The 24,913-nt window shown below is 40.3% G+C and overlaps 2 protein-coding genes across 2 annotated transcripts in view; both read right to left on the bottom strand.

Moving 5' to 3' along the window:
- Positions 1 to 1,855: 1,855 nt before the first annotated feature.
- Positions 1,856 to 24,692, bottom strand: GJA10 (gap junction protein alpha 10). The gene is given in 7 exon segments (XM_064597889.1): positions 1,856 to 7,799; positions 7,802 to 7,868; positions 7,871 to 8,770; positions 8,772 to 9,151; positions 9,154 to 9,344; positions 22,175 to 22,275; positions 24,653 to 24,692. Coding segments are annotated over 5 exon segments (1,629 nt in total). The 5' UTR covers positions 9,329 to 9,344; positions 22,175 to 22,275; positions 24,653 to 24,692; the 3' UTR covers positions 1,856 to 7,692.
- The window catches only part of CASP8AP2 (caspase 8 associated protein 2), a 38,277-nt gene continuing 35,675 nt past the window's right edge, over positions 22,312 to 24,913 (bottom strand). Inside the window, exon 10 of the mRNA XM_064597876.1 lies at positions 22,312 to 24,705. Within this exon, the coding sequence (XP_064453946.1) occupies positions 24,649 to 24,705 (57 nt within the window). The 3' untranslated portion in view covers positions 22,312 to 24,648. The remainder of the gene's footprint in view (positions 24,706 to 24,913) is intronic.

Genomic DNA, 24,913 nt, shown 5'->3' with positions numbered 1-24,913 from the left:
GCCCATCACCCCTGCCCCTCAATTAGGATGCACTAGCAAGATTGTATTTGATGTTTAACATCCGTTTTGTGATAGGGCCCAGAGTGGAATGGGTTTCCAATTCTCCCCATTGAGCACCTTCGCTTTCCAGAGAGATGGAAAAAGCCACTCGTCCCACATCCCATTACGCAAGTGTCTTTCCTTTCATTTGATTTAAGAACATGATACCTTCGATCCTCATCCCTCCGGCTCCCACAGATGCCACCATACACTGCCACAGGCCTGCTCAGTCAGCCAGAAAGAGGCATTACTGGTTCTTCATGGCTAGCTCTTCCTCTTGCCCCTTGAAGACAAGTGCATCCCTGAAGCAGTGATCCTCATCCTAAAACGGGAGGTGGAATCCGTCAGAGACACACCAGCATTGACTGGGAGCATCACATTTTACACCCATCCTTTAACCTCTCTTTGCGCTGTATAGTTGACCCTGTAAAGGCTTCTGAGGACAAAGGAAGTTTAAATTCAAGGAGAAAAAAACGCTGCCATACAGGCTTCTGGAAGAGTCTCTCATAATAAACCTACTGACAGGACATGACAGAACACCAGTGAATAAGGAACAGACTGGAGAGCTGGAAGCAAAAGGTCATATATTGTCTTTGGCATCTGTACAGAAACATACGTTCATTCAACCAACCAACACTGTGCTGCATGCTGGGCATCCAAGATTGAAATGTACAGCCCTTATCCTCACAGCTTCCACAGGCTAGTCGGACAGGAAGATGTGCGAATAAATCACTGCCCAGGGGCTGCTGATTGTCATGGAGAGGAGAGAGCATGGCTTCACGGTTTCCTGGAAGGAGTCTGCGCCTTGGAGCAGCAGGATCTGGGTCTGAATTCAGCTGCACGGCAGACACTTGAGCTGCGCGACCTTGAGCTGTGGGGCAAGCTACTTCGTCTCTTTGAGCCTTCTCTGATCTATGAAATGGGGGTGGACAGTAGCTTTACACAGTCGTACAAGGTGGAGATAACGTGTCTTAAGCACCTGGAATATGCTCTGCCCCTTAGTGATAGCCACTTGGACTTGGCCCCAGCATCATTTTCATCCACCTGGTCATCACTGGCTCTTCTACCAACTTACTGTGGAACGGATCATGCCTCTTCATATCTCCAAGCCTCATTTCCACCTCTGCAAAGTACGGGGACAGAGAAGACTCAGGAGCCATTTGGGCTAGAAGCCCAGACCAGCCCCATCCAATGCTGGGCTCCCTTCCGCAGCATCCCAGGCAGTCCCCAGTGTGTCAGGGTCCTCCAGGGAGAAGGAACCAACAGGAGATCGATCGGTCAGAGACTCCATCTATCTGATCAATGGTCCTAACTGCTGCTGTGCCACTGCAGAACAGGGTGCCCCACAGGGCATCAAATCCCACCGGGCTGCCAGATGGGGGAAGGAGAGCCATGTCCCAATCCTTCTCCCCTCAGACAGGCAGCAGCTCTTACCCGAGATTTTCTCTCCCGGGGTGCACTTCCTCCCTTCCTCCACCTGCTTGAGATCAGACCGGCGGTGAGACCAGGTGGGGCAGTGAGAGGCTGATCCCAGCCCCATCAGGGGAGGGTCTCCTGTAGAGGGGGGCCCAGCTGGGAGCACCCTGTACACACCCATCGCCCGGTGGGTGTCTCTGTGGAGGGAACGGTTCCCGCAGTTCTTCTCAAAGTTTGAGCTAACAAAAGTGCAACTTTTCTCCCGCAGATGCCAGTTACTCCTGGGTTCATTTTTCTGGCCCCACACATGAATTATTTTTTCATAAGAGACGAAAGTTCTAGAAGCATGTTCTGAAAGAAATAGGAAACAAGACAAACAAAATAGACTCAAAGGACTTGTAAGAGTCAGCCCTGCCCACCCACCTGGGACTCTGTGTATGTCACAAATACCAGGGCTCCAATCAAAACCTGCTGAAGACAATTCTCCCGAGGTTGACCCAGAGAAGGATGACCACAGAAGAGATTCTGTTCCCTGAAAGATCTGAATCCCACCTGTCATCTTCTTATCCTTCTCCACGTATTGTTTTTGTCCAAAATCCAGGTCTAAAACTAAGCCAACTTCTTCCGAAGCTCCATTTTTGCTCTTTCTACAATTAGCCAGATTTTTGGCTTTGTATAATGTGGAAGGGAAAAGGGATCCAAATGTGGAATATTCCATTTTGTAATAATCTATCCTTGACCCTAAAAATCTGCTAAACTTAGGCTGCCTTATGCAGAGAGAGCAAGAAGCAGTAATGAGGTATAGAAGGAGCTTGGGTCGAGTCGGACAGGCTTGGAATAAAATTCCAGCTCATTCACTCATCCAATAAATATTAATTTATGCCCCTGCTATGTCCCAAGAACTGTGCTTCACCACATCCTAACTGTATGACTTCGGACAAGTCACCTATTTCTTTATCCATAAAACAGATAATTACAGGGCTACAGGGAGGAAGCCCATGAAGTGTCTAGACCTCCATCAGGCCCTTAATGAAGTGAGTATCTTTCCTCCTCTTCTTCAGATTCTTTGGTAATTGTTATGTTATGTAAAACTGCTCAACCAAAGGGCTCAATAAATTAGTACAATCCATCCTCAAAATACCCATCTAATAACACTTCTTAATGTGAAGTCAAAAAAAAGACCTCAAATGAGACAAAGAACCTAGAAGTAATAGATTTTAGATTTAATATAATAGTAAAAATTCAAAGATGCTGTAAACAGGGATAAGAGACAAGCAGACTGGGAGAAAAATCTTTCCATGCGTGTGTGTGTGTATATATATATATATATGTATATACACACACACACACACACACACACATACAAACAAGGAGTTAATATAATACCATATAAGAGCTCCTAGAAATCAGAAGAAAGACAAATATCCCAACAGAAAAGACAGACAAGGATCATTCATGGTGGAAATACAGATGACCAGTAAACATATGAACAACCTCACTAGTAATCACAGATGTAAATTAAAACAAAGGGAAACACGGGGCGCCTGGGTGGTATAGTCAGGCATCCAACTCTTGGTTTCGGCTCAGATCATGATCTCGGGGTCGTGAGATCGAGGCCCACCTCGGGCTCCGTGCTGAGCGCAGTCTGCTTAAGAGTCTCTCTCCCTCTCCCTCTGCCCCTCCCACTTGTGCTCTCTCTAAAATAAAATATGGAAGAAAAAAACAAAGGAAAACACTTTTCATCAGATTGGAAGGAAAAAAGATAATGGCTGGTATGAATAAGAGTGTGGGGAAAGAGGTGCTAATGTGCTGATAAGAGAATAAATTGGTGTAAGGGCGCCTAAGTGGCTCAGTCGGTTAAGCATCTGCCTTCGGCTAAGGTCATGATCCCAGGGTCCTGGGATCGAGCCCTGAGTGGAGTCAGGCTCCCTACTCAGTGGGGAGCCCGCTTCTCCCTCTGCCCCTCCCCCTCACTCGTGCGCTTTCTCTCTGCCTCTCTTTCAAATAAATAAAATCTTTTTAAAAAGAGAACAAATTGGTGTAGTCCTTCCTGAACAAAAATTTTCAGCATCTGTCAAAATGTAATATGTGCATGTCCATTAGAACCAATAATTCCACTTCTAGATACCTGTTAAAGATATATGTATGAAACATCCACTGCAACATTGCGTGCAGTAGAAAAAGGTTAGAATGGCTAACTGGCCATCAAGTATCTTATGGCTCATCCATACCATACAAAAGCATGAATTAATGTAAAACTGAGGCCGTTCCACAGGTACTGACATGGGAAGACCCCTGTGACATATGAAATGAGCAAAAGCAAATTGCAAAGACATCTCTACATCTCTACATGATCACATTTGTATTTTTAAAAACCACCATATATGGGTGGACATACATTTGTCCTCAAAGACAGATGACAAATGCCCTGAGGAAGGTAGGGGGAACACACCCTAAGCTGTTAGCGGTTGTCTTCGGGGAGTGAAGTGGGAAGTGAATCCAGATGAGAACAAAAAGAGATGAATCCTCACATGGTCAGGTTCACATTTTATTCTCTATGTTCTTTTATATTGCTTGAATTTCTTTCAATGAGCATGTATTACTTTAATTTGAAAAACAAGAAAAAGACTGTTCTTCCATGCAAACCATTAACAATGGTCCCCTGGTCTGAGCCACATGCCTCTCTCCCCTGGGCCACTGTGTAAGCCTCCTAGCTGGCCTCCCTGACTGTACTCTTACCCCTTGTCTTAGTCCATTCAGGTAGACTGGGTGGATTATAAAGAATAGAAACTTATTTCCCACAGCTCTAGAGTCTGAGAAGCCCAAGATAAAGGTGCTGACAGATTCCCTGTCTGGTGAAAACCCATTTCCTGTTCATAGATAGCTGTCTTTTTGCTGTGTCCTCACATAGTAGATAGGATAGGGAACTTTCTGTAGCCCCTTGTATAAGGGCACTATTCCTATTCATGAGGGTTCCACCTTCATGACCTAATCACCTCCCAAAGACCCCACCTCCAAGCACCATCACATTGGGGATTAAGTCTCAACATATGAATTTTGAGGGGATGCAAACATTCAGACCAGAGTAGCCCTATAATAGACTCTCCAGAACGTGGGGTTTTTCTTGAAACATATTCTCAGCTCACCACCATCCCTGTGCCATCCAGCCCAAATTCCTTTCCATGGCCTATAAAGCCCTAATATCAGCTCCTGCCTATTTCAACCTCGTCCTTATCTCTCCCCGACTTGATCGTGGCCCAAGAGAACTCTGTAGGGCCTTGGCACAGCGGGCCCCATCGGTCATGCCAAGGTCTTAGGGTGGGTGGTACATCCCAGGCAGTGGGACTAAGTGTAAGTGTCCTCACCTTTTGAAGCTACATCACGTTAATGTCCCAAAAGATTGGAAGAATTCACAGGGCAATCTTATTCCTAATGTCAAAATCTCCCTTCTCTACAGCCATGGTTCTGAACTCTGGCTGTACACTGGAATCATCTGGGAGCTTTAAAAAGTACTCGTGTCAAGGCTCCATCTGCAGAGATTTTTCCTGGGGCAGTTTTCAAAGCCTCCCTAGTGATTTCATGTGGAACTGGGCACAAGAATTACTGCTCCACAGCATCTCTGCATTCAGCAATGGGGACAGTTCTCCCTTACAGAGGGTAGTGCGGGTTGCTAAACTCAGCCAGCCCTCCTCCCCAGGCTTACTTGGCCAGAATGAAAGTCTGCTTTCTATGCCCAGCTTAGTCTTCAAAGAACCAACCTTGATAGAAGCCTATTTAGCGATCAGTGAGTTTGGACTTGAACAAATTGTGGGGTTTGGGTGACAGCAAGGGAAATGTCTCAGCATAAAATCATGGCTCCTTCTGGTGCCTTCTATGACCTTCCAAAATAGAATGCATTTCTTTTGCAGGACAGTTCCCTCAAAGGGACACATCATGAGCGGCAAAGCAACTGTGGTCCTACCAGAAGTTATTTCACTCTGAAACATCAACTGCTGAAGTCAGAATGCATCTTACTGAGCCTGAAAAATTCTGTCACCCAGGACCCAATACAGTGTAAAAAGCAGTTTACAGTCCATATATTGACAGTGGATGATTATAATCCTGTTTGCTGCACTGATTTCTAATTACAGATTCCTCTGTAGGCAAGAAGCATCATGTCTCAGCCACAGAGCTCTGGGGTTGATAGCTGTGGCCTCAATCAAGTCTTCCTACCATCTGGGGAGTGAAGTGGCCTGTCAACCCTGTAAGGGGTTTGGTGGGAAAGTGACCGTAAGTAGGAAATCTCTGTGGCCGAAGACATTATTTGTAATTCCTAGAAACATAAAAAACAGGGAAGAAAGAGGAAGAAGAAAAAAGAAAGGGGCCTGTCATCTTCATCATCTTTTCTTCAGGCTTGTAGGAATGGCTGGCCTCCCCCAAAAGATAATCTGAAAGATTAAAAAAAAATCTGCCTTAACTAAACACTACCGTCTCCCCCTCAACTCTCTGCCAATACGAAGACTCCTCTCACATGGGAAGAGGTATAAGAAAGGGAAAATGACTAAAACTGTCTTGCTGACTTCACAAATGGAGATAAGAAGCAGTAACCCCTGGCAAGGTTACTCTAAAATAGTGATTCTCAACCCTGGCTGCACATTGCAATCACCATGGGAGTTTAAAAAATACTAATCCCAGGGACGCCTGCGTGGCTCAGTCGGTTGGGCAGCCAACTCGGTTTCAGCTCAGGTCGGGATCTCATGATCTCAGGGTTGTGGGATCAAGCCCAACATCAGGCTACTTGCTCTCAGTGGGGAGCCTGCTGGAGATTCTCTCTCTTCCGCTCCCTCTGCTCCTCCCAACCCTGGTCTCCCTCTCTCTCAAATAAATCTAAAAATAAAATAAAATAAAATACTAATCCTAGGGGCACCTAGCTGGCTCAATCAGTACAGCATATGACTCCTGATCCTGGAATTATAAGTCCAAGCCCCACTTTATGGGTAGAATTTACTTAAATATCCTGATGTGCATTCCACCCTCAAAGATTTGGTTTAATTGGAATTGGATGGGTCCTGGGCATGAAGATTTTTTAAAGCCCCCAGATGACTCTAACTAGTAGCCAGGGTTGAGAACCCTGCTGTAGTTTGGTGTGGGTTCCAAGTAGCCACACTCTGATCCTAAACATAGTCTCCTGGGTAGATGACGTCACTGACAAGAAACGAGTATCAGTTTGAAAGAAGTATTATAGGAAAAATCTAGGTAGGATGATTCCTCCTCAAGATATGGTTTAGTGCAGTAACAAAATATCTCTAAGCTCACAGGAGATATGAAACTGGGGTAGGGATTCAATAATCATAGATTTAATCATTATCATTAACAGGAGAAAGCAAGTGTGTGAGCTCAACCAAGTGAGCTCAACTAGGAAGTTCCCCCACCAAACCTGGAGTTGTTTCTTTTTAATGGAAAAAAGCTGTTAGGAGTGGTGGATAAAGCAAGTGTCATTTTTTTTTCCAGAATTGAGAAGGAAATGTTTATTCCACACTGGCTTTTCAGAAAACAGAATTAAAATCAATACAATATTGATTTTAGTCTTTGTGAAATATATCACCAAATCTTTGTATATGACTTTTAAATGCCAGAGCTATTAAAACAATGGAGCACACCCTCCTTCCTTAATGAGACAAGGGCAACCCAAGGTTACAAACGATCCCTCTTCTGATCCATTTTCCACACTGTGACAGAGCTTTCTAAAATGTAACTCTGATCCCATCACTTCGCTGCACACCCTCTATGGGTGCTCCATTGCCTTCCCACAAGACCTCCATGGCCCCTTCTCCAGCTTTCCCTCTCCATAGCCTTCCTACCTGCCAGTGCCCCAGCCACACATAGCTCCCCAGACAGCCCTGCTGTGTCACAGCTCTCAGCCTTTGTCTGTGCTGCTCCCTATACTAGGATGGCCTTCTTTCATGTACCCCAGTCCTCCCAGATCTGGAGAAAATCACCACACCTTTTAAGGCTCAATTCAAAAGTAACTGCTACTACGAAGCTTTTCCTGACCCATCCATAAAGAATTGACCACTCCCTCCTTTGCCCATCCGCCCCTTCTAACAGGGCACCTTACACTTGATCACATTTGTATGCTTACTAACTTTCCCATCTAGACTCCGAGCCCATTGATAGCAGAGACAGTATTTTATCCACTTATAAACCCAGCACTTACTAAGACTGAATAATATAAAGTAAGTTTTCAGTAAGTTTATTTCATGAATTGAATTTAACTGAATGTATTGAATGACAGGATTTAACTCTCCATAAATTAACCTCCCTCACCTTCTCTCCCTCTCTCTTAACACACACATATACACACCAGGTAGCTGGACAGCGAAAGCTAAGAAGTAGCTAGAGTGGAAAACGTCTTGCAATAGTCCTATGTTCAGTCAGGCTGTCCATCTTTACTTACCATTGATGTTCTGTATCCAGTGGCTGAAGGCAGAAGCGAGGGGCTATTTTCCCGGTGCAGAAGGTCCAAGCAAGAGCTGTTCCGAGAACTGGAGCTTCCTGAGTCACTGTACAAGTGTCCCTTTTCAGACAGTAATCTGGACAGAAAGCTGGCCTTGTGACTGCCCAGGTAAGATCTGTCTGTCCAGACCCCACTCTTTCTCACACTGCCATCGCTGTCTCTACATTTACTGTGTAAATCTGTGAGAGCCTCTCCTGAGAGCCATCGATCCTGGGACTGCCCCCAGGTTCCTATTGCATAGGATGGGCAGTGTCTAGGAGCTATCTCTGTATCTAGGCAGGACTGAGACTTTGCATTGTGTAGGCCGGAGGAACAGTCCAGTTGCTGTCCGGGGTGCTGACTTTGAGTACCGGCTACCCAGAGACATGGGCTGTGGGCATGGAGCTGTCCACTGTGCTGATCCTTCTCAGCCCACTCTTCTTTAACACAGCACGAGTCTACTTCAAGTTGCATGGGCTGTGAGCTTTGCCACATGGTTTTAGACTTCGGCACATTGACTCAAATGACTTGCTGTTGATTGTTTGCTTGAAGTAGAGGGATTCTTTTAGGCAAGGGAGAGCAAATCATACACTCCTGGGCCAATGAATATTTTTTCAAATGGAATGGGGTGCTGCTTTCATCCTCAGTGCCCTCATTGCTGGATTTCTCATAAAGTGCCTTCATGATTTTCCTGATTCCCAGATGAAATATTTCCAGTACATTGAGGAACAAACAGATGGCTGCAATGCTGTACATAAAGAGCATGAAAATTGTCTTCTCTGTGGGCCTGGATACAAAGCAATCCACTGCATTAGGACAAGGAGGTTGAGTGCATTTGTAAAAGCGGGTGCATTTGAAACCCATAGAGAATATATTGGCCTATCATGAACCCTACTTCCATCACAGATCTTGTCAAGATGTGTAAGACATAAGTACGCAACAGACATCCTTTTAGAGGGACTTTATGAATTCTCTTCTGCTCCTCTAACCTCTTCAGCTCTCTATCTATCCTTTGTTGCTCCTCCAATTCAAGCTCGGGATTCCCCATCTGGACTCGGAGGTGTGACTTTTTCTTCTGCCTCTCCTTTTCGAAGGCCCTGAGTCTATAAAGTGCATGGCCCATATACACCAGAGAAGGAGAAGACACAAAGATGATCTGTAAAACCCAGAACCTGATCAAAGAGATAGGGAAAGCATCGTCGTAACAGATGTTGTTGCAACTGGCTGCTGGGTGTTGCAGGCAAATGCTGACTGTTCATCATCCCAGACATCTTCAGCAGCCACACCAAGTACCAGCATTCGGAAAATGAAGAGTATGGTCAGCCAGATTTTCCCCACTACAGTTGAGTGGGAGTGAACTTCCTCTAGGATGCCACCCAATAAATTCCAATCCCCCATGGTAAGAGACTAATGTCTGAAACATACAGAAAACACTGAAGTTAATAGCACTCATGGATATAATGTACAAAGACACAGGCTCATCAATAAAGCAGGTTCTTTTTTTTCATGTCAACAAAGCCATGAAGGATTTTCCAGCCCTAATATTTATGCCTTATGCTTGATAAAATAGGATACTTCCAAGGAATGTTTTTGGAAAAAACAAAAACAAAAAACAAAACTAAAGACCCTCCACAATCTGATCCAATTTCCTGCCTCTCCTCTCCCACACAAGGTTGACTGTTATTCCACTGTATCCAATGGCCGTCACATTTGTACAATGCATTCCATTGCAAATTTTGTTCATTTTTTTACCCATATCAGATGCGCCATTAACCAGACATCCTACATGATCTTCTCCAGGAAGTTTACCTTAGCCATCCCAAGTCAGAGTGATTTTTCCCATTCCCGAATGCCCACACTATTGTTTCTACCACTGATTTGACATTGTGCTTAAGATGAATTTTATGATGGTTGTGTCTTCTGTCCCTCTTCGTGGAAAGGTATTCTTTGCAGATAGAGACATATTCTATAGCATTTTGTTCTTTGCACACAGAACGTATCATTAAATAACAGTGGGATGAATTGTCTTTCCATTTTAAAACTCAGTTCCTTGACCTTAACACTGGAATAATCATCACCAAACAAAGCAGATCCTCATTATGTATTATCCATGGCTCCCACTGCCAAGTAAAGAAAACAAATCAGCCAAATAAAGCCTCTGGGACAGGCACAGCGTAGCCGTAAAGATTAAGCAGACACAGAAACAGTAATAGACATGTGATTATATCCACAAAGCCACATGTGGAACAGCATGTTTTCATGAAAGTTTTGTTAACTTAGAAGAAAAGTGAATATAAACTGCTTCTCTAGTAAGCTTGGGATCTAGGAAAGAATCGAAGCATAGCTGATATGAATATTATTTGGGGGCGCCTGGGTGCCTCAGATAGTTAAGCATCTGCCTTCGGCTCAGGTCATGATCCCAGGGTCCTGGGATCGAGTCCCGCATCGGGCTCTCTGCTCCTTGGGAGCCTACTTCTCCCTCTGCCTCTCTCTCTCTCTGTCTCTCATGAATAAATAAATAAAATCTTTAAAAAAAAAAAAAGTTATTTGGTTTACCCTGAAAAAAAAAAAATGTTTTTCAAAATTTGATGAGATTAAAATATTTGATAGGCTAAAAGCTTCTAAGATGCAGATTTCCTGATATTAAAGATACAGAGAAAAAACAGTAAAGTGTTATGAAGTTAAAACCACTAATGAAAGAATTTTCCCCCTCCATATTTCATTCATTCAATAATATTTACTAAAATCTTTCTATCACCTAGACATTGTCCTAAATGCCAAGGAATTCAACAATGAACAAGATATACCTCATCCAGCCCTCACAGTACTTAGTCAATAGGACTCTCAGTAACACATAAAATGGACAAATAGTGAAAAAGAAAAGAACTGAGTGAGTATCAACTCAAAAATGCAAGAGACAGGCGCCTGGGTAGCTCAGTCAGTTAAGCGTCCAACTCATGGTTTCGGCTCAGGTCATGATCTCAGGGTTGTAGGGTTGTGGGATCAAGCCCCATGTTGGGCTCTGTGCTCAGCCAGGAGTCTGCTGGAGATTCTCTTTCTCTCCCTCTCCTCAGCCCCTCTCCCCATGCTCGCTCTCTCTCTCAAATGAATAAATCAGTCTTTAAAAAAAATACAAGAGAAAAAATATGGAATCATTACATTTTCCCTACTTATCTCTCCAAACATAAAATGAATCCCAGGTAGAATAAAGTATTAAATGTAAAAAAGGCAACCACAACAGTATTACAATAAAATATAATGTTTTGTAATTTTGAAGTACAGGAAGTCTTTTTTAAGCACATCATGTCAGAAATTATAATTGAAAAAAGTTTTAGATTTTACCCAACAAAGCTGAATGGCAAAAGTGGAGATGTCCAGAAGGCATTTGGGTCTAGAGAATAAAAACAACGAAAGGTACAAACTAGAGATAAACATTTAAACATTTGTGAATAATCACTGAATAGGTAGAGATCACTTAGGGACAAGACAAAGTGAGCCAATAGAACCCTGAGAAATAAGGAAAATAAGTCTACAAATAAAAATGAGAAATGGCCAATGTGGGGTGGAGGGGGGGACCATGAGAACAGTGTCACTGAAACCAACTCTTGATTTCAGCTCACGTCATGATCTCAGGGTTGTGGGCTTGAGCCTTGAGTCGGTATCCATGCTCAGCAAGAAGTCTGATGGAGATTCGCTTCCTCTCTCTTTCCATGCTCTCTCTCTCTCAAATAAATCTTTAAAAATTTTTTTGAAAGTACATAAAATTACTGATAGTTCCTAAGTATCATCTAACTATTCTATTTTCACATATTTAGTTTTAAAGAAAGGATAATAAAAGCCAAACAGGTGAGGTTAAATTTCCACCATCTGGCACACTAGCCTCAAGTACAAATTATCAGAATTAACTAGAAGCAAAAACACATGATGTATTAATCTGTACATTTGTATGGTATTGGGTACACTGTCCCAGAAAGCCCTTGACATTTAATTCTAAAATTCACCTGAAGAGTAATGAATGTAATACCTTTAAAGCATCTTGTCAGAGTCAAACATTAAAATCATACATGATGCATAGAATAATTCAGAAGGGTCACAAGAAACTCCTAATATTAGTTGCCTCAAGGGAAGGCAACCAAGTGACTGGGGTTAGAGGTGGGATGAATCTTGTATACTGAATCCTCTCAACAGCGAATGTATTACTTAAGAAAATAATGCTTAAACTAGGCAGTGAAGTAAAAATAAACACAACCATATGTCAATTTGTTTAAAAAAAAAAAAAATCTCCTGCAAATGAATCGATCTGATCACTTCATTCTTGAAGACTTTTAGCAAGCAGGATCTTTAAGGCAGAGGCACAAAGTGGGTAACTCTCCCATAATCTCATAGTAATAATTCAAAATGTCCCAATGAGGTAATACTGCACTGCTGCTGGAGAAGAGGAACTCTACCTACTGCCTCATCCCCAACCAGCCCGAAGGCTAAGCAGGAATCAGCACACGAAAGGATGAGAACCACTCCCATAGAGAACAAGTTGGGGTTTGTTTTTCCAGAGTTCCTACTTTCTTTCTCACCAAGTTATGTTGAATCTATGAAGTCCCTGGCAGGCCCAAGACACACTCCGAGAAACAGAGGGAACAGAAAGTTTAGAGAGAACAAATGTCTCAAGATGGAGGAAAATACACATGGAGTCAGAGCTCCACTAGTTACTGTCTCTGTGCTAGTCAATGGTACCAATACCGTGTCACCTCATTCACAGCTGGAGACATAAATCCCCTAACGGCAGGAGTGGTTGGTTGTTTTCTGCAAGCAGCTATAAAACATTAGGACTGGGAAAGCTGGGGCACCTGAGTGGCTCAGGCCGTTGAGCGTCTGCCTTCGGCTCAGGTCATGATCTCAAGGTCCTGGGATTGAGCCCCACATCAGGCTCCATGCTCAGTGGGGAGTCTGCTTTTCCCTCTGCCTCTGCTGCTCCCCCTGCTTGTGCTCTCTCTCTCAAATAAATAAAATCTTAAAAAAAAAAAAAAGACTGGGGAAGCTGACATAATACCAATGAAGAGAAAGTACAAGTAATATAGGGTAGTGGCAGCAGAAGAGGAAAGCTCATTTGTGTCAAGTCCTTCATCTGCTAATAAGATTCAGAGGGACCTACCAAGAGAAAATAAGAGATTGCTAGGAGAAAATGTAAGAAATGATAGGAACTGGGTTAAACTATCAGGTTCCTAGCAGAGAGTTTGGTGTTCTTCAGATAAAAGGTATTACCATGCAAAAAATAACCACACCCATTGCAGAAAAACAGAACTGCAAAATAAAAGGTCAAAATGAGTGACTTTCAAAACATTGTAAAAGCAGAATCTAAAGTCAATTATTGTTAGGAATTCCAATTTATAAAATGGTAAAAAGAGGCGCTCTGGCTGAAGCCAGCCAGGATGGAGGGCCCAAGACTTACGTACTGCACATCCCTACTTCCCCCAAGCCAAAGACTTGCCTGAGGAGTTCATTTTAAAATCTTGTTTTAAAAATAATGCCTCCACTTGCATAAGGAAAAGAAAATCCAAAGATTGTGAATTTCCCAAATATACAACAGGAAAACATTTTTTTTTACAATTTTATTTATTTATTTGAGAGACAGAGTGCGCACAAGAGAGAGCGGAGGAGGGGGAGAGGGAGAGGGAGAAAATCTTTAGCAGGCTCTACGCCCAGCACGGAAACCATGCAGGGCTAGATCTGATGACCTTGAGATCACGACCTGAGTGAAAACCAAGAGTCGGAGGCTTAACCTACTAAGCCATAAGGCACTCCAGGAAAACATTTAAAGTAGCAATTCCAGGCTAAAGTTTAATGGGTGACCCATTAATATTTTTCCTTAACAGAGTTTTATACTTTCTTAGCACATACACTTTGCTTCAGCGAAGAAGTGAATCTGACAAACGAAGATGCCTCAAACATCTTTTGTATTTTAATCCTATGTGAGTCAAGAAAGTATGTCTGACAGCAATTATCAGGGCATTTCTGGGAAGATGAAGCCATTCATTTCATAAATGATCTCTTAAAATCTTGCCAGTAAGGATTTTAAGTTTTCAATAATATTCATCTTTGAATTCTACTACCATTTACTTTCTTGGTGCTTTTTTAAAGGTAGTTCTAAGGGGCTCCTGGTTGGCTCAGTTGTTAAGCGTCTGCCTTTGGCTCAGGTCATGATCCCAGTGCCCTGGGATCGAGCCCCACATTGGGCTCCCTGCTCGGCAGGAAGCCTGCTTCTCCCTCTCCCACTCCCCCTGCTTGTGTTCCCTCTCTCACTGTGTCTCTGTCAAATAAATAAATAAAATCTTTAAAAATATATATATATATAATAAAGGTACTTCTAAGAAGCATGAAATTAGATCGCACCTTCCACTTGTAAAAACATTCTACGACAAAAAACAAAAACAAAAACCATCCTATGACAATGTCAACCTCAGATTAATGAACGTATGAGATGCAGAGTTAACTATCTCATATTTAGGAGACACCGCTGCTTAGTAAACATAGTGCTTTTCTCTCACCACCTTTCCAGTTGCCAGTTGCCTCTCCCAGGATGTGTGCTCATGAACCTAATCTACTACTTTGGTTCTCAATTATATACCCTTATGAATTTACTTTACAGGTACGCCTGCACATGTATGAAATGATGTGTACAAAGTGATTCATTACAGTACTGTTTGCATTTGCAGAAGATAGGAAATGCCAGCATGTCCATAAACAGGGAACTGGCTAAATAATTATGATAAATTCACACAATGGTATATTTCCAGCTATACAAAAGAATAAGAAAATGTACTGATATGGAACATTCTCCAGCATATATTATGAAATGAAAATAGCAAGGTACATAACTCTCAAGGGTATGTTATCTTTTTGTAAGAAAAGGGAAAAAATAAGAAATGAAAATGCATAAGGTAGTAGTAAAAATATACACAAGAAAATAATATGAGATTTCCCTAATAGGGTGGACAAAGAAAAAGAAAGGAGCAAGACTCAGAGTGATATATTTGATATCTTCTTGATTTTTAAACCAAACAAATGTATTACCTACACAAAAATTTCAATTAAATTTAAAAGTAATTTACCCACAAGAAGCTGAATTTATGCCTTCCTCGACTCTTCTTTGCCTTGGCGTCCTTCGAGGACCAGATCATATAGCTCTTCCTCTATGTTGCCCCCAACTTGTTGCTTGTAACACTAATATACCACATCTCACAATTGGGTGTTTGTCTTCCCAGGAAGCTGATCCTTCAGAGGAAGAATGATTCATCTTTTTATCACCAGCTCCTCTCACAATGTCAGGACTTAGGCACCTCAAGATATAATTTTTAAAATACGCCTCAAGTGCATTGAATCAAATCAGTCATTATCCTTGGATCATGACACAATGCCATTATTCTTCTATGCATGTCTCTTTTAAAAAATTTACTTTTTAATAATATAGTGAACATCCATGAACCCACCCCAAACTGCGAAATAGGACACCAAATTGTTTTTCTAGATGTTTCTTCCCTAATCCTTCCTTTGCCTTCCTGAATCTAAATGTTGAGGTTACAGCCTTCACAAAAATTAACTCAAAATGGCTCACAGACAATACGCTTGTCACCATCTTGTCTGAAGGCTACATCAATTTTCCTGTCCTCTGCCATCATCTAGGTCACAAAAGTCTAGAAGGTCCCCCAGAACATCATACTGGGCCACAACATAATGCTGATTGGATCTGATGAGAAAGAGGAAGCAAGTATGGTAGATGCTTTCGTAATAAGACATGCATGCCACAGCACAGGATATAAACCCCCACCAAAATGAAGGGGCCTGCCACCACAGGGAAGTTTCTGGAGGTCCATCCCCTGCAAAGTGAAAAGATATGTTGCTTTCCTTTGCACTAAAATAACTGAAAAAAAAACGCAACAAAACCCACAATATTTGATAAGCCTTTATGAATTCCAGAGGCCACTTGATGTGTTACGCTGGCCCACTTAACGATCAACCTGTAAGGCTGTCAGTTTTCACTAGGGAACATAGAAAAGGCTCTGCAGCAAGTTCAGGCTGTAGTACAAAAACAGTGTGAGATCCCAGCAAATCAGATGACACTCAGAGACTATAGCTGTGGCGCCTGGGTGGCTCAGTCATTAAGCGTCTGCCTTCGGCTCGGGTCATGATCCCAGGGTCCTGGGATCGAGCCCCGCATCGGGCTCCTTGCTCAGCAGGGAGCCTGCTTCTCCCTCTCCCACTCCCCCTGCTTGTGTTCCCTCTCTCACTGTGTCTCTGTCAAATAAATAAATAAAATCTTAAAAAAAAAAAAAAAAAAGGAGACTATAGCTAATAAATATGTAGCATGAAGTCTCTGGTAAGCCTTAATAAAAGAATGGGAGTGCATACTTCCAGTGTTTTATAACAAAGCTATACCCTGCTAGAGACTGAATGCCTTACTATGTGTAATCAGTGATCAGGTGACCCAAACTGCCTAGAATTAACCGGGTATTATCTCACCTACCCAACCATAAAGTTGGGCACAAAAAGCAGCATTCATTAACAAGAGGAAATGCTAGGGCACCTGGGTGGCTCAGTCGTTAAGCATCTGCCTTCGGCTCAGGTCATGATCCCAGGGTCCTAAGATCGAGCCCCGCATCTGGCTCCCTGGTCGGCGGGAAGCCTGCTTCTCCCTCTCCCACTCCCCCTGCTTGTGTTCCCTCTCTCGCCCTCTCTCTGTCAAATAAATAAATAAAAGCTTAAAAAAATAAGAGGAAATGTTATATAAATAAGCAGGCTGAAGCAGATTTGGAAGAGACAAGTTGCATAAGCAGGTAGCTCAGACTCCTTTAATATGTAATACTGTACAAGCTTCTCTTCTCACTCGATCCACACCTAACCCTAACCCTCATATGCACCTCCTTATAACCAGTTAACTGAGGAGAAAAAGATTTGGGCCCAGTTTCCAGGTGTTTCTACATCACATGCTAGCACAAGCCAGAAGTCAACAGCTGCAATATTACAACTCCAATCAGGACAGGATGAAAAAGGGAAATTTTCCCCAAGGATGGGGGTAGGAAGGGACATATAACTTTTAATAATATATATAATTGTCTCTGGGCGCCTGGGTGGCTCAGTCGGTTAAGGGTCTGCCTTTGGCTCAGGTCATGATCCCGGGGTCCTGGGATCAAGTCCCGCATTGGGCTCCCTGCTCAGCAGAGAGTCTGTTTCTCCCTCTGCCTCTCTCTCTCTCTCTGTCTCTCATGAATAAAATAAAATCTTTAAAATAAAAAAAACAATATATTTAATTGTCTCCTTCACTTAGAGAGAGGACCAAAACTAGAATCTATTCAAGGGCAGTGGTTAAAGGCTTGACTGGATGGTTAAAGACTTGGAGAAAACATAACTGGATATATGACAAAGTCCAGGGAAGGAGCAAAGTGAATGGAGTCCTAACATTGTACACAAAGAGTGAACATTGTGTCCCATGTGATTATTCACAAAAGGCATCTACTTGTAGAAGAGAATCTCAACAATGAGATGGACAAGATAATACATTCTGGAAATAAGTCTCTTTCCCTTGCAAACCCAGTGCTTACTTTCGTGTAAAAATGGCCATATGGGAAGAAAGAAAGTTTTGTACGGGCTCAGCAACATGGAATTCTCACCACAGCTGTTTTGGATACCTCCATTGTGCAAGGTTTAATCTATCAACCACAAAGTCAAAGTTGAGTCCAAATATGGACTAGCCAACTACTTAGTGGCAGGTCTATTACATAAGACTGGCTCTATTCATGAAGGGGGAGGCAATCATATTCTTAGAATGGCATTATGGAAAACCTGTTCACCACTACTGCATTCCACACATTTTCTGTTCAAGAAACTCATTTCATAGCAAAATAGGTTCAGCAAATGGGCTTATGCCCATGTCTTTCACAATATCATCATATACCTCTCAGAGAAAACAGAAAAAAGAACACTTTCCAATGCATTCTATGAAGCCAGCAACATCATCTGAATACCAGAACCTGACATTAAGAAAGAAAATTTTTAGGGGTGCCTGGGTGGCTCAGATGGTTTAGCGTCTGCCTTCGGCTCAGGTCATGATCCCAGGGTCCTGGGATCAAGCCCCGCATCGGGCTCCTGGCTCAGCGGGGAGCCTGCTTCTCCCTCTCCCTCTGCCTCTCTCCCTGCTCATGCTCTCTCTCTCTGTGTATCTCTCTGTCTCAAATGAATAAATAAAATCTTTAAAAAAAAAAAAAAGAAAATTTTTAGATCAATCTCACTGCCCCCCCAAAAATAACAGAAAATCCTAAACAAAAAACATTAGCAAACCAAACCTAGTATCATATAAAGAGGATCTAATATATCACATTAAAGTTAGGCTTATTCTGAGATTACAAGGTCTGTTTAATATTTAAAAATGTAATTCACATTTATAAAATAAAAGAACATTTTAATAAAACATCCATTCATGATTTTTTTTAAAAAAGCTCTTAAGAATAGAAGGAAACTTCCTTAATCTGTAGAGTATCCTTTTTTTTTTTTTAAATTTACAGGAAGCCTCATGTTGGTAAAATATTCTAAGTTTCCACTATGAGATTAGGAATAAGACAAGAATATTCACCAGTATCAATTCTAAACATTATTGTATTAGAGTTCTTATTCTTAGCCACTACAAAAAAAATGTTAAAAAAAAGGCTTAGAGATTACAAAGGAAGAAATAAAACTGATTTTGTAGAGAAAATTCAAAAGAATCTACAGATAAATTTTTAACTCATATATGGGGTGCCTGGGTGGCTCAGTTGGTTAAGCGACTTCCTTCGGCTCAGGTCATGATCCTGGAGCCCCAGGATCGAGTCCTGTATTGGGCTCCCTGCTCAGCAGGGAGTCGGAGTCTGCTTCTCCCTCTCCCCTCTTGTGCTCTTTCTCTCATTCTCTCTCAAATAAATAAATAAAACCATTTAAAAAAAAGCTTTAATAAAAAAAAATTTTTTAACACATATGATAGTTCAGCAAGTCTCTAGGTATACAGTCAAGTATATTTCTGTATACCAAAAAGAAAATGAAATCAATTACAAGATCAGATACTATCAAACTCTAATGAAAAATATGCAAGACTTAAACACACACACCCCATTATTTAAATAAATTAATTTCAATAAATGGTGGGATATACCATGCTCAGGGATTAGAAAATTCAACATTATGGGGCGCCTGGGTGGCTCAGTTGGTTAAGCAACTGCCTTCGGCTCAGGTCATGATCCTGGAGTCCTGGGATCATGTCCCGCATCGGGCTCCAGTCCCGCATCGGGCTCCCTGCTCGGCAGGGAGTCTGCTTCTCCCTCTGACCCTCCTCCCTCTCATGCTGTCTCTCATTCTCTCTCTCTCAAATAAATAAATAAAATCTTTAAAAAAAAAAAAAAGAAAGAAAGAAAATTCAACATTGTAAAGATGTCAATTCTTCCCAAATTTTGATTCATAGACTCCATGGAACTTGATAAAATGATTCTAACACATATGTGGAAATGTAAAGAGCCAATCTATCCATTACAATGGTGAGGAAAGAAAACAAAAGTGACAGAATTTGTCTACTGAATATCAAAACTTACTATAAAGTAATTAAGAGAGCGATAATATGGGTGGCAAGTTTAGACATAGAGACCAATAAACAGAAGAGAGATTCCAGAAAGAAAAAAAATTCATACATATATGGGAACCTGATTTGTTGCCAAGGTGGCAATGAAGAGCGGTGAGGTATAGACAGTCTTTACAACAAATGAGACTTAGTCAATTGGATGTTTTTTAAAAATAGAAATTAAAACTACCCCCTACCTCACACCCTACAAAAAAAAATCGATTCCTAGTAAACCGTAGATGTAAATGTGTGAGGTAAAACAATAAAAGTTTCTGACATTAATATAAGAAAGTATCTTCATCATCTTGGAGTTAATAAAGGTTTCTTCAACAGGTACTACTATAAATTAAAGGAATAATAAATTAAATCTTCATTAAAATTAAGAATGTCTGCTCATCAAAAAATATGTGACCCAGTGAAAGGCAAACCACAAAGTGGGAGAGGGAATTTCCACATACAGAATAAAGGGATCATATCCAGAATACAGAAATAATTCCTACAAATAAGAAAAGTAGATCAGAAACTTGAACAGGGAATTTACCCCCAAAAAAGGATAGTCAAATGGCCAACATTCAAGAGGTATCACTCCACCAGAATGACTAAGATGAAAGACTGACCATACTAAGTGGTAGAAGGCATGTCAAGAAACTGGAACTCACACTACTGAGGAAGTGTAAATTGATGAACACACTCAGGAAAACTGTTGGGCAGTGTTTACTAAACTTCACATCTGCATACCACTAATAAGTATGTATCCAACACAAATGTGTCCACATGTGCAGCAAAAAACATGTACAAGAATGTTCAGACCAGCACTATTTAAATAACCCCAAACTGGAAACAACCTAAATGGAAGAGTCTCACAAACCTGAGTGAGCAAATAAGTCAAAAATGATTTATGATTCCATCTGAAAGTTCAAAAACAGGTAAAACCATCCTATGGTAATGTCAGCAAGAGCACTGATCTCCAGGAAGAGGAAGGACTGTAACTAGGAATAGGGGGTGGGGCTCTCTGGGGGAGCTGACAAAATTCTCATTCTTGACCTGGATGGCGTTCTACAAGTGTTCACTTTGTGGGAATTTACCGAGCTACTTCTTTTCTCAAGGCCAGACTTTGATTTTTAAAATTCAACATTTTTAAATTTATACCTTCATCCTAACAAGTCAAGAACTCTACATTCTCATGGTCCCTTAATCTCCACGGTGTTGATATGGTCTAAAATTAATTCTGGATTATGGATATACTTCCTTTTGTCCTCTTTCTTGTCCTAGTCACACTTTACCAAGGTATCTAACCACTCTTACTGCCTAGCTCTTATACTATCTCCTGGGCTTATTTTTTGCTATTTTCTCCAAAAATGTTTACGATGTGGACTTTTGAATGGTAAATCTTAATGTTTTTATTAAGCCCTCACATTTGAATAACAACTTAAATGGATGTAAAACTTTAGGTCCAATACTTCAAAAGGTTTTCTTACAGCCAATATTGCTCTTGAAAAGCCTGAGGTCAATCTGATTCTTGTTCTTTATACAAGAAAAACTTGTATTATTTTTTTTTTACAAGAAAAACTTTTTTTTTTTTCTCATCTGTAATACTCTTAAATTTCAGTATGTGTCTAGATGTGGGTACTTTCTTCTTCTTTGGTACTTTATGGCCCTTTCAATCCTCAAATTTTTTTCTTATCCTGGACCCCTTTTGTTACATGAATGTTGGCCCATCAACTTCTGTCCTTCATCTCACTTAAATCTGCATCCATGGTTTTTTTTTTTCTTCTTCTTTTTTTTCTTTGCTTCTGGGAGAGTTTCTCAATTTTCCAACTCACTAATTTATTCTTCAGCTGTATCTATTCTTTTTTTATTCCATTTATGTTATTTTATTTTTTTTTTAAAGATTTTATTTATTTATTAGAGAGAGAGGATGAGAGGAGAGAGAGAGCACATGAGAGGGGGGAGGGTCAGAGGGAGAAGCAGACTCCCTACCGAGCAGGGAGCCCGATGCAGGACTCGATCCCGGGACTCCAGGATCATGACCTGAGCCGAAGGCAGTCGCTTAACCAACTGAGCCACCCAGGCGCCCCCATTTATGTTATTTTAAATACTATGGTTTTTATATTTCTACTTGGGTCATTATTTCTTCTTATATCACATTGCTACAATCTTCCCTTTATTTCTTTTAATGTTTATTGGCTTAATTTTAGATTCTAATGGTCTTATGTAATGGAGTTTTCTTTTGAACAAGTGGTATCTCTTAGTTACACTTTACTTTGGCCTGTGAACTCACTTCCCTAGTAGTGTGGGCTCTTGAGTGACAGTATGCTCTGGGGAAAGGCTGAGGGCCAGCCCTTTGGGCTATGTTGGGGGTTCAAAGAGAGGCAAAAAGATAAAGCCCTACGGTGGACAGCCCCAACACTACAAAAACCACTGTAAATTATTTCAGTTTGTTATCTACCAAGTAACCCTTCAGATCAGAGCTTCCTCTTCAGACACCATGGAAGAAATAGCGATTTCCTAAGGCACTTCCTAGAGTCTAGGGCCGACACTGCAACCCACCAGTCCTAGGAGTCTAGAGGGGGAGGAGTGAACAAATAATGCACAAGCTAGTCAATCCTTACCTGTTTTCCCCAAATCTTCACCCAAAAAGGCTTTTGTGCTGCCCAGATTTTATCTGTGAGGACACCTGCAGCAGCGGTCTGGTTCACTGTACTAGTACCTGCTGTGAGAAAGCAGGCAAAGGCAACTGGTTTTCTCTAATGAATCTATTCACAGACATTCAGCCAGCCACACCCCCACCAAGAACCACTTCAAAACGGCTCCCATGTCCCCTGGGAGTTTTACCTTTTTTTTTTTTTTCTTTTAATCATTATCTAAACGCACTAAAAGAAACATTCTAATCAAAATATAACAGAATTTACATGGCTTTATTTATACATTACTGGTATTGAAAGCAAACTTTATACAAAAAGCTTTATACATATAAAAAAAAATCCTTGGCTGGGCAAGGCCATTTATGTGTGTGTATACACACAAACACACATACACACACACAAAGTATTTTACATCATTGTAATTATACATATTTACATATACACTATTTAAATTATTTTACAATTTACCAAAATGAGAGGCAATTAGAAAAGCAAATAAAAATGGATGAAACAAACTAATTGTTTAAAATGCTACAAAATTATTTTGAAAAATCTAGAAAAGAAAGCTGTTTCTTTGAAATATCAAAACTAAAGTTTCAATGCCATTTTGTTATTGTTTTTATCTTTAATAACAAGTTCTGTTTAAAAATAAATATCTTGACCAGTAGTGAGCAAATCAGACTGATGACTGGAACAAGCTCAACATGCTGACTTGAGATTAAAGAGTCAGCAAGTAATAGCAAATGTAGATTTTTATGTAGTAATCAAATATGCCATAAAACTGTCCTCTACTTCCCCATCTAAAACATGAGGAATTCCAAGCTTCTGTGTAGTATGCAATATCAATTAAGACTCCAAGGAGTTCAGCAATTTATCTGTAATGTAAGAAAATGCTAAAGTTATGATTCTATTTTTCTGATATGACCCTTTCATCAGGTGTTGTTCTTTAAATGAGTTCATTCAGATATCAGTGTTAAAGAACTAGCTTTTAACAGAATTAGTTTGGTAACCTTATTGCTATATTCTGATTCTGACAAGAATTTAATGTGACCATAGTACTTGGGATGGGAAAAATTAGTTAAGAGACAGCTAGAAATAAAATAACCTACTGTTTTTGCTATCATGCAAGCAAATAAAATTTCAAGTATCAAAACCATTAAGATTTTAGATTTGTAATGGAACTAGTAAGCATAACTTCCAGATACAAATGAGTTCTTTCATGAATGTATATTATCTTCACAAAAGAATGGAAGTCACATTTTAAGATAACATTCAGGTAAAATAAAAACTCAGCTGAAGTTCTTAAAGGTAGTGAAAATTTTAAAGCACAATAAATCTGAAAAATAACCAGGCCATTCGAAAAGTTCTTAAAGAATAAGCTTTTTCCATTTAAATTCTCCATTATTCAATCTTACATTCCAAATTATGTAAATAGGATTTTAACTTCACAGTAAACTGCTAAATATCTTAAGATCTCATTAGCAAATGAGTTGCTTAGAGAAGATACTGAAATTAACAGATTATCTCAACACAGTAATTTACATTGGGTCCAGAAATAGATTTAAAACTCAAAAATATTCAGGACACTTCACATTAAGACCTATGTCCAAATACAGTTTCTATTCAGATTTAATTTAATTTGAACTGAATTTAATTTGAAACTAATTTGAAATTGGGTGTTCTGCAAATAATTATGATTACAAATAAATTGAAAAATAGTGATAGGTTACATATCTTTATAATTTTCCTTATGTAAAAGTCCAAAATATTTAAGCAATATTTAAGCAATTGGTTCAGGTCTTACTGAAAAAAAAACCCTGCTGATAATTATTGCCTTAATAAACCTGTATAGGAATGGCTTAAATAAGCTGAGGAAACATGTCTGTGAATATTATTAATTTAAATTAACATAGTAAATCATGCCATCTATTCAGATGACAGATTTCATGTTTATGAATGATGAATATTCTATATTTTAAAAGTATTTAGTACTAATTAAAATTTGAAAAATATTAAATTACAAAGACTATAGACGTCATTGCCTGTGAAATATATGCTATTCAAGAATGTTTTATTTTTCTTCATCTATAAAAGATTTTTTATTAATCATCAAATGCATTTCCCCTCCACCTTAGACTCATCAGCAATCAGAAGGTTGAGGAGAAATATAATATGGTATGTCAATTATACTTAAAAAGAGAGAGTTGAGGAGAGATGCCATGCTGATCTGAACTGCAGCAGGCTTCACTCTGAGCATGTCCCTGTGGATGAGGTGACCTCAGAATCCTGCATGAGCAATCATCCTCCAACCTGTGATTGAAGCAGGAACTCAACTGGATGTCCTCACCCACTACTCATATCTTCAATGACTACAGGCCATTAACTGCACAGTCACAGTGTCAAACATTTACTTTACTAGTCTCCTGTAGCAGAACCATTAACTACCTGCATTTTGACTTTTCAAAGAGCTTCATTAGCTGCTGGAATCTTTCTGAGACCTGAAAAATTTTAAATGAGTGTTAATTACAAATATCTCAATAATTTTTTTTTATCTGTGATGAATATTTTCATAAAATATCTAAAGATGAGAAAGTTGCCCTCAATAATAAAGACATGAAGTAATGTTTGGAAAAATGAAATATCTTCATACTAAAGGTGATTACGAGTTTAATTTTTTAATACTGAACTTTCTTAAACAAGCAAACA

Source organism: Mirounga angustirostris, unplaced genomic scaffold, assembly GCF_029215605.1.
Source record: "Mirounga angustirostris isolate CCGP_5_RB_7025 unplaced genomic scaffold, mMirAng1.0.hap1 SCAF_8, whole genome shotgun sequence".
Classification (NCBI taxonomy): domain Eukaryota; kingdom Metazoa; phylum Chordata; class Mammalia; order Carnivora; family Phocidae; genus Mirounga; species Mirounga angustirostris.
This window is presented reverse-complemented; position numbering and strand designations above follow the sequence as displayed.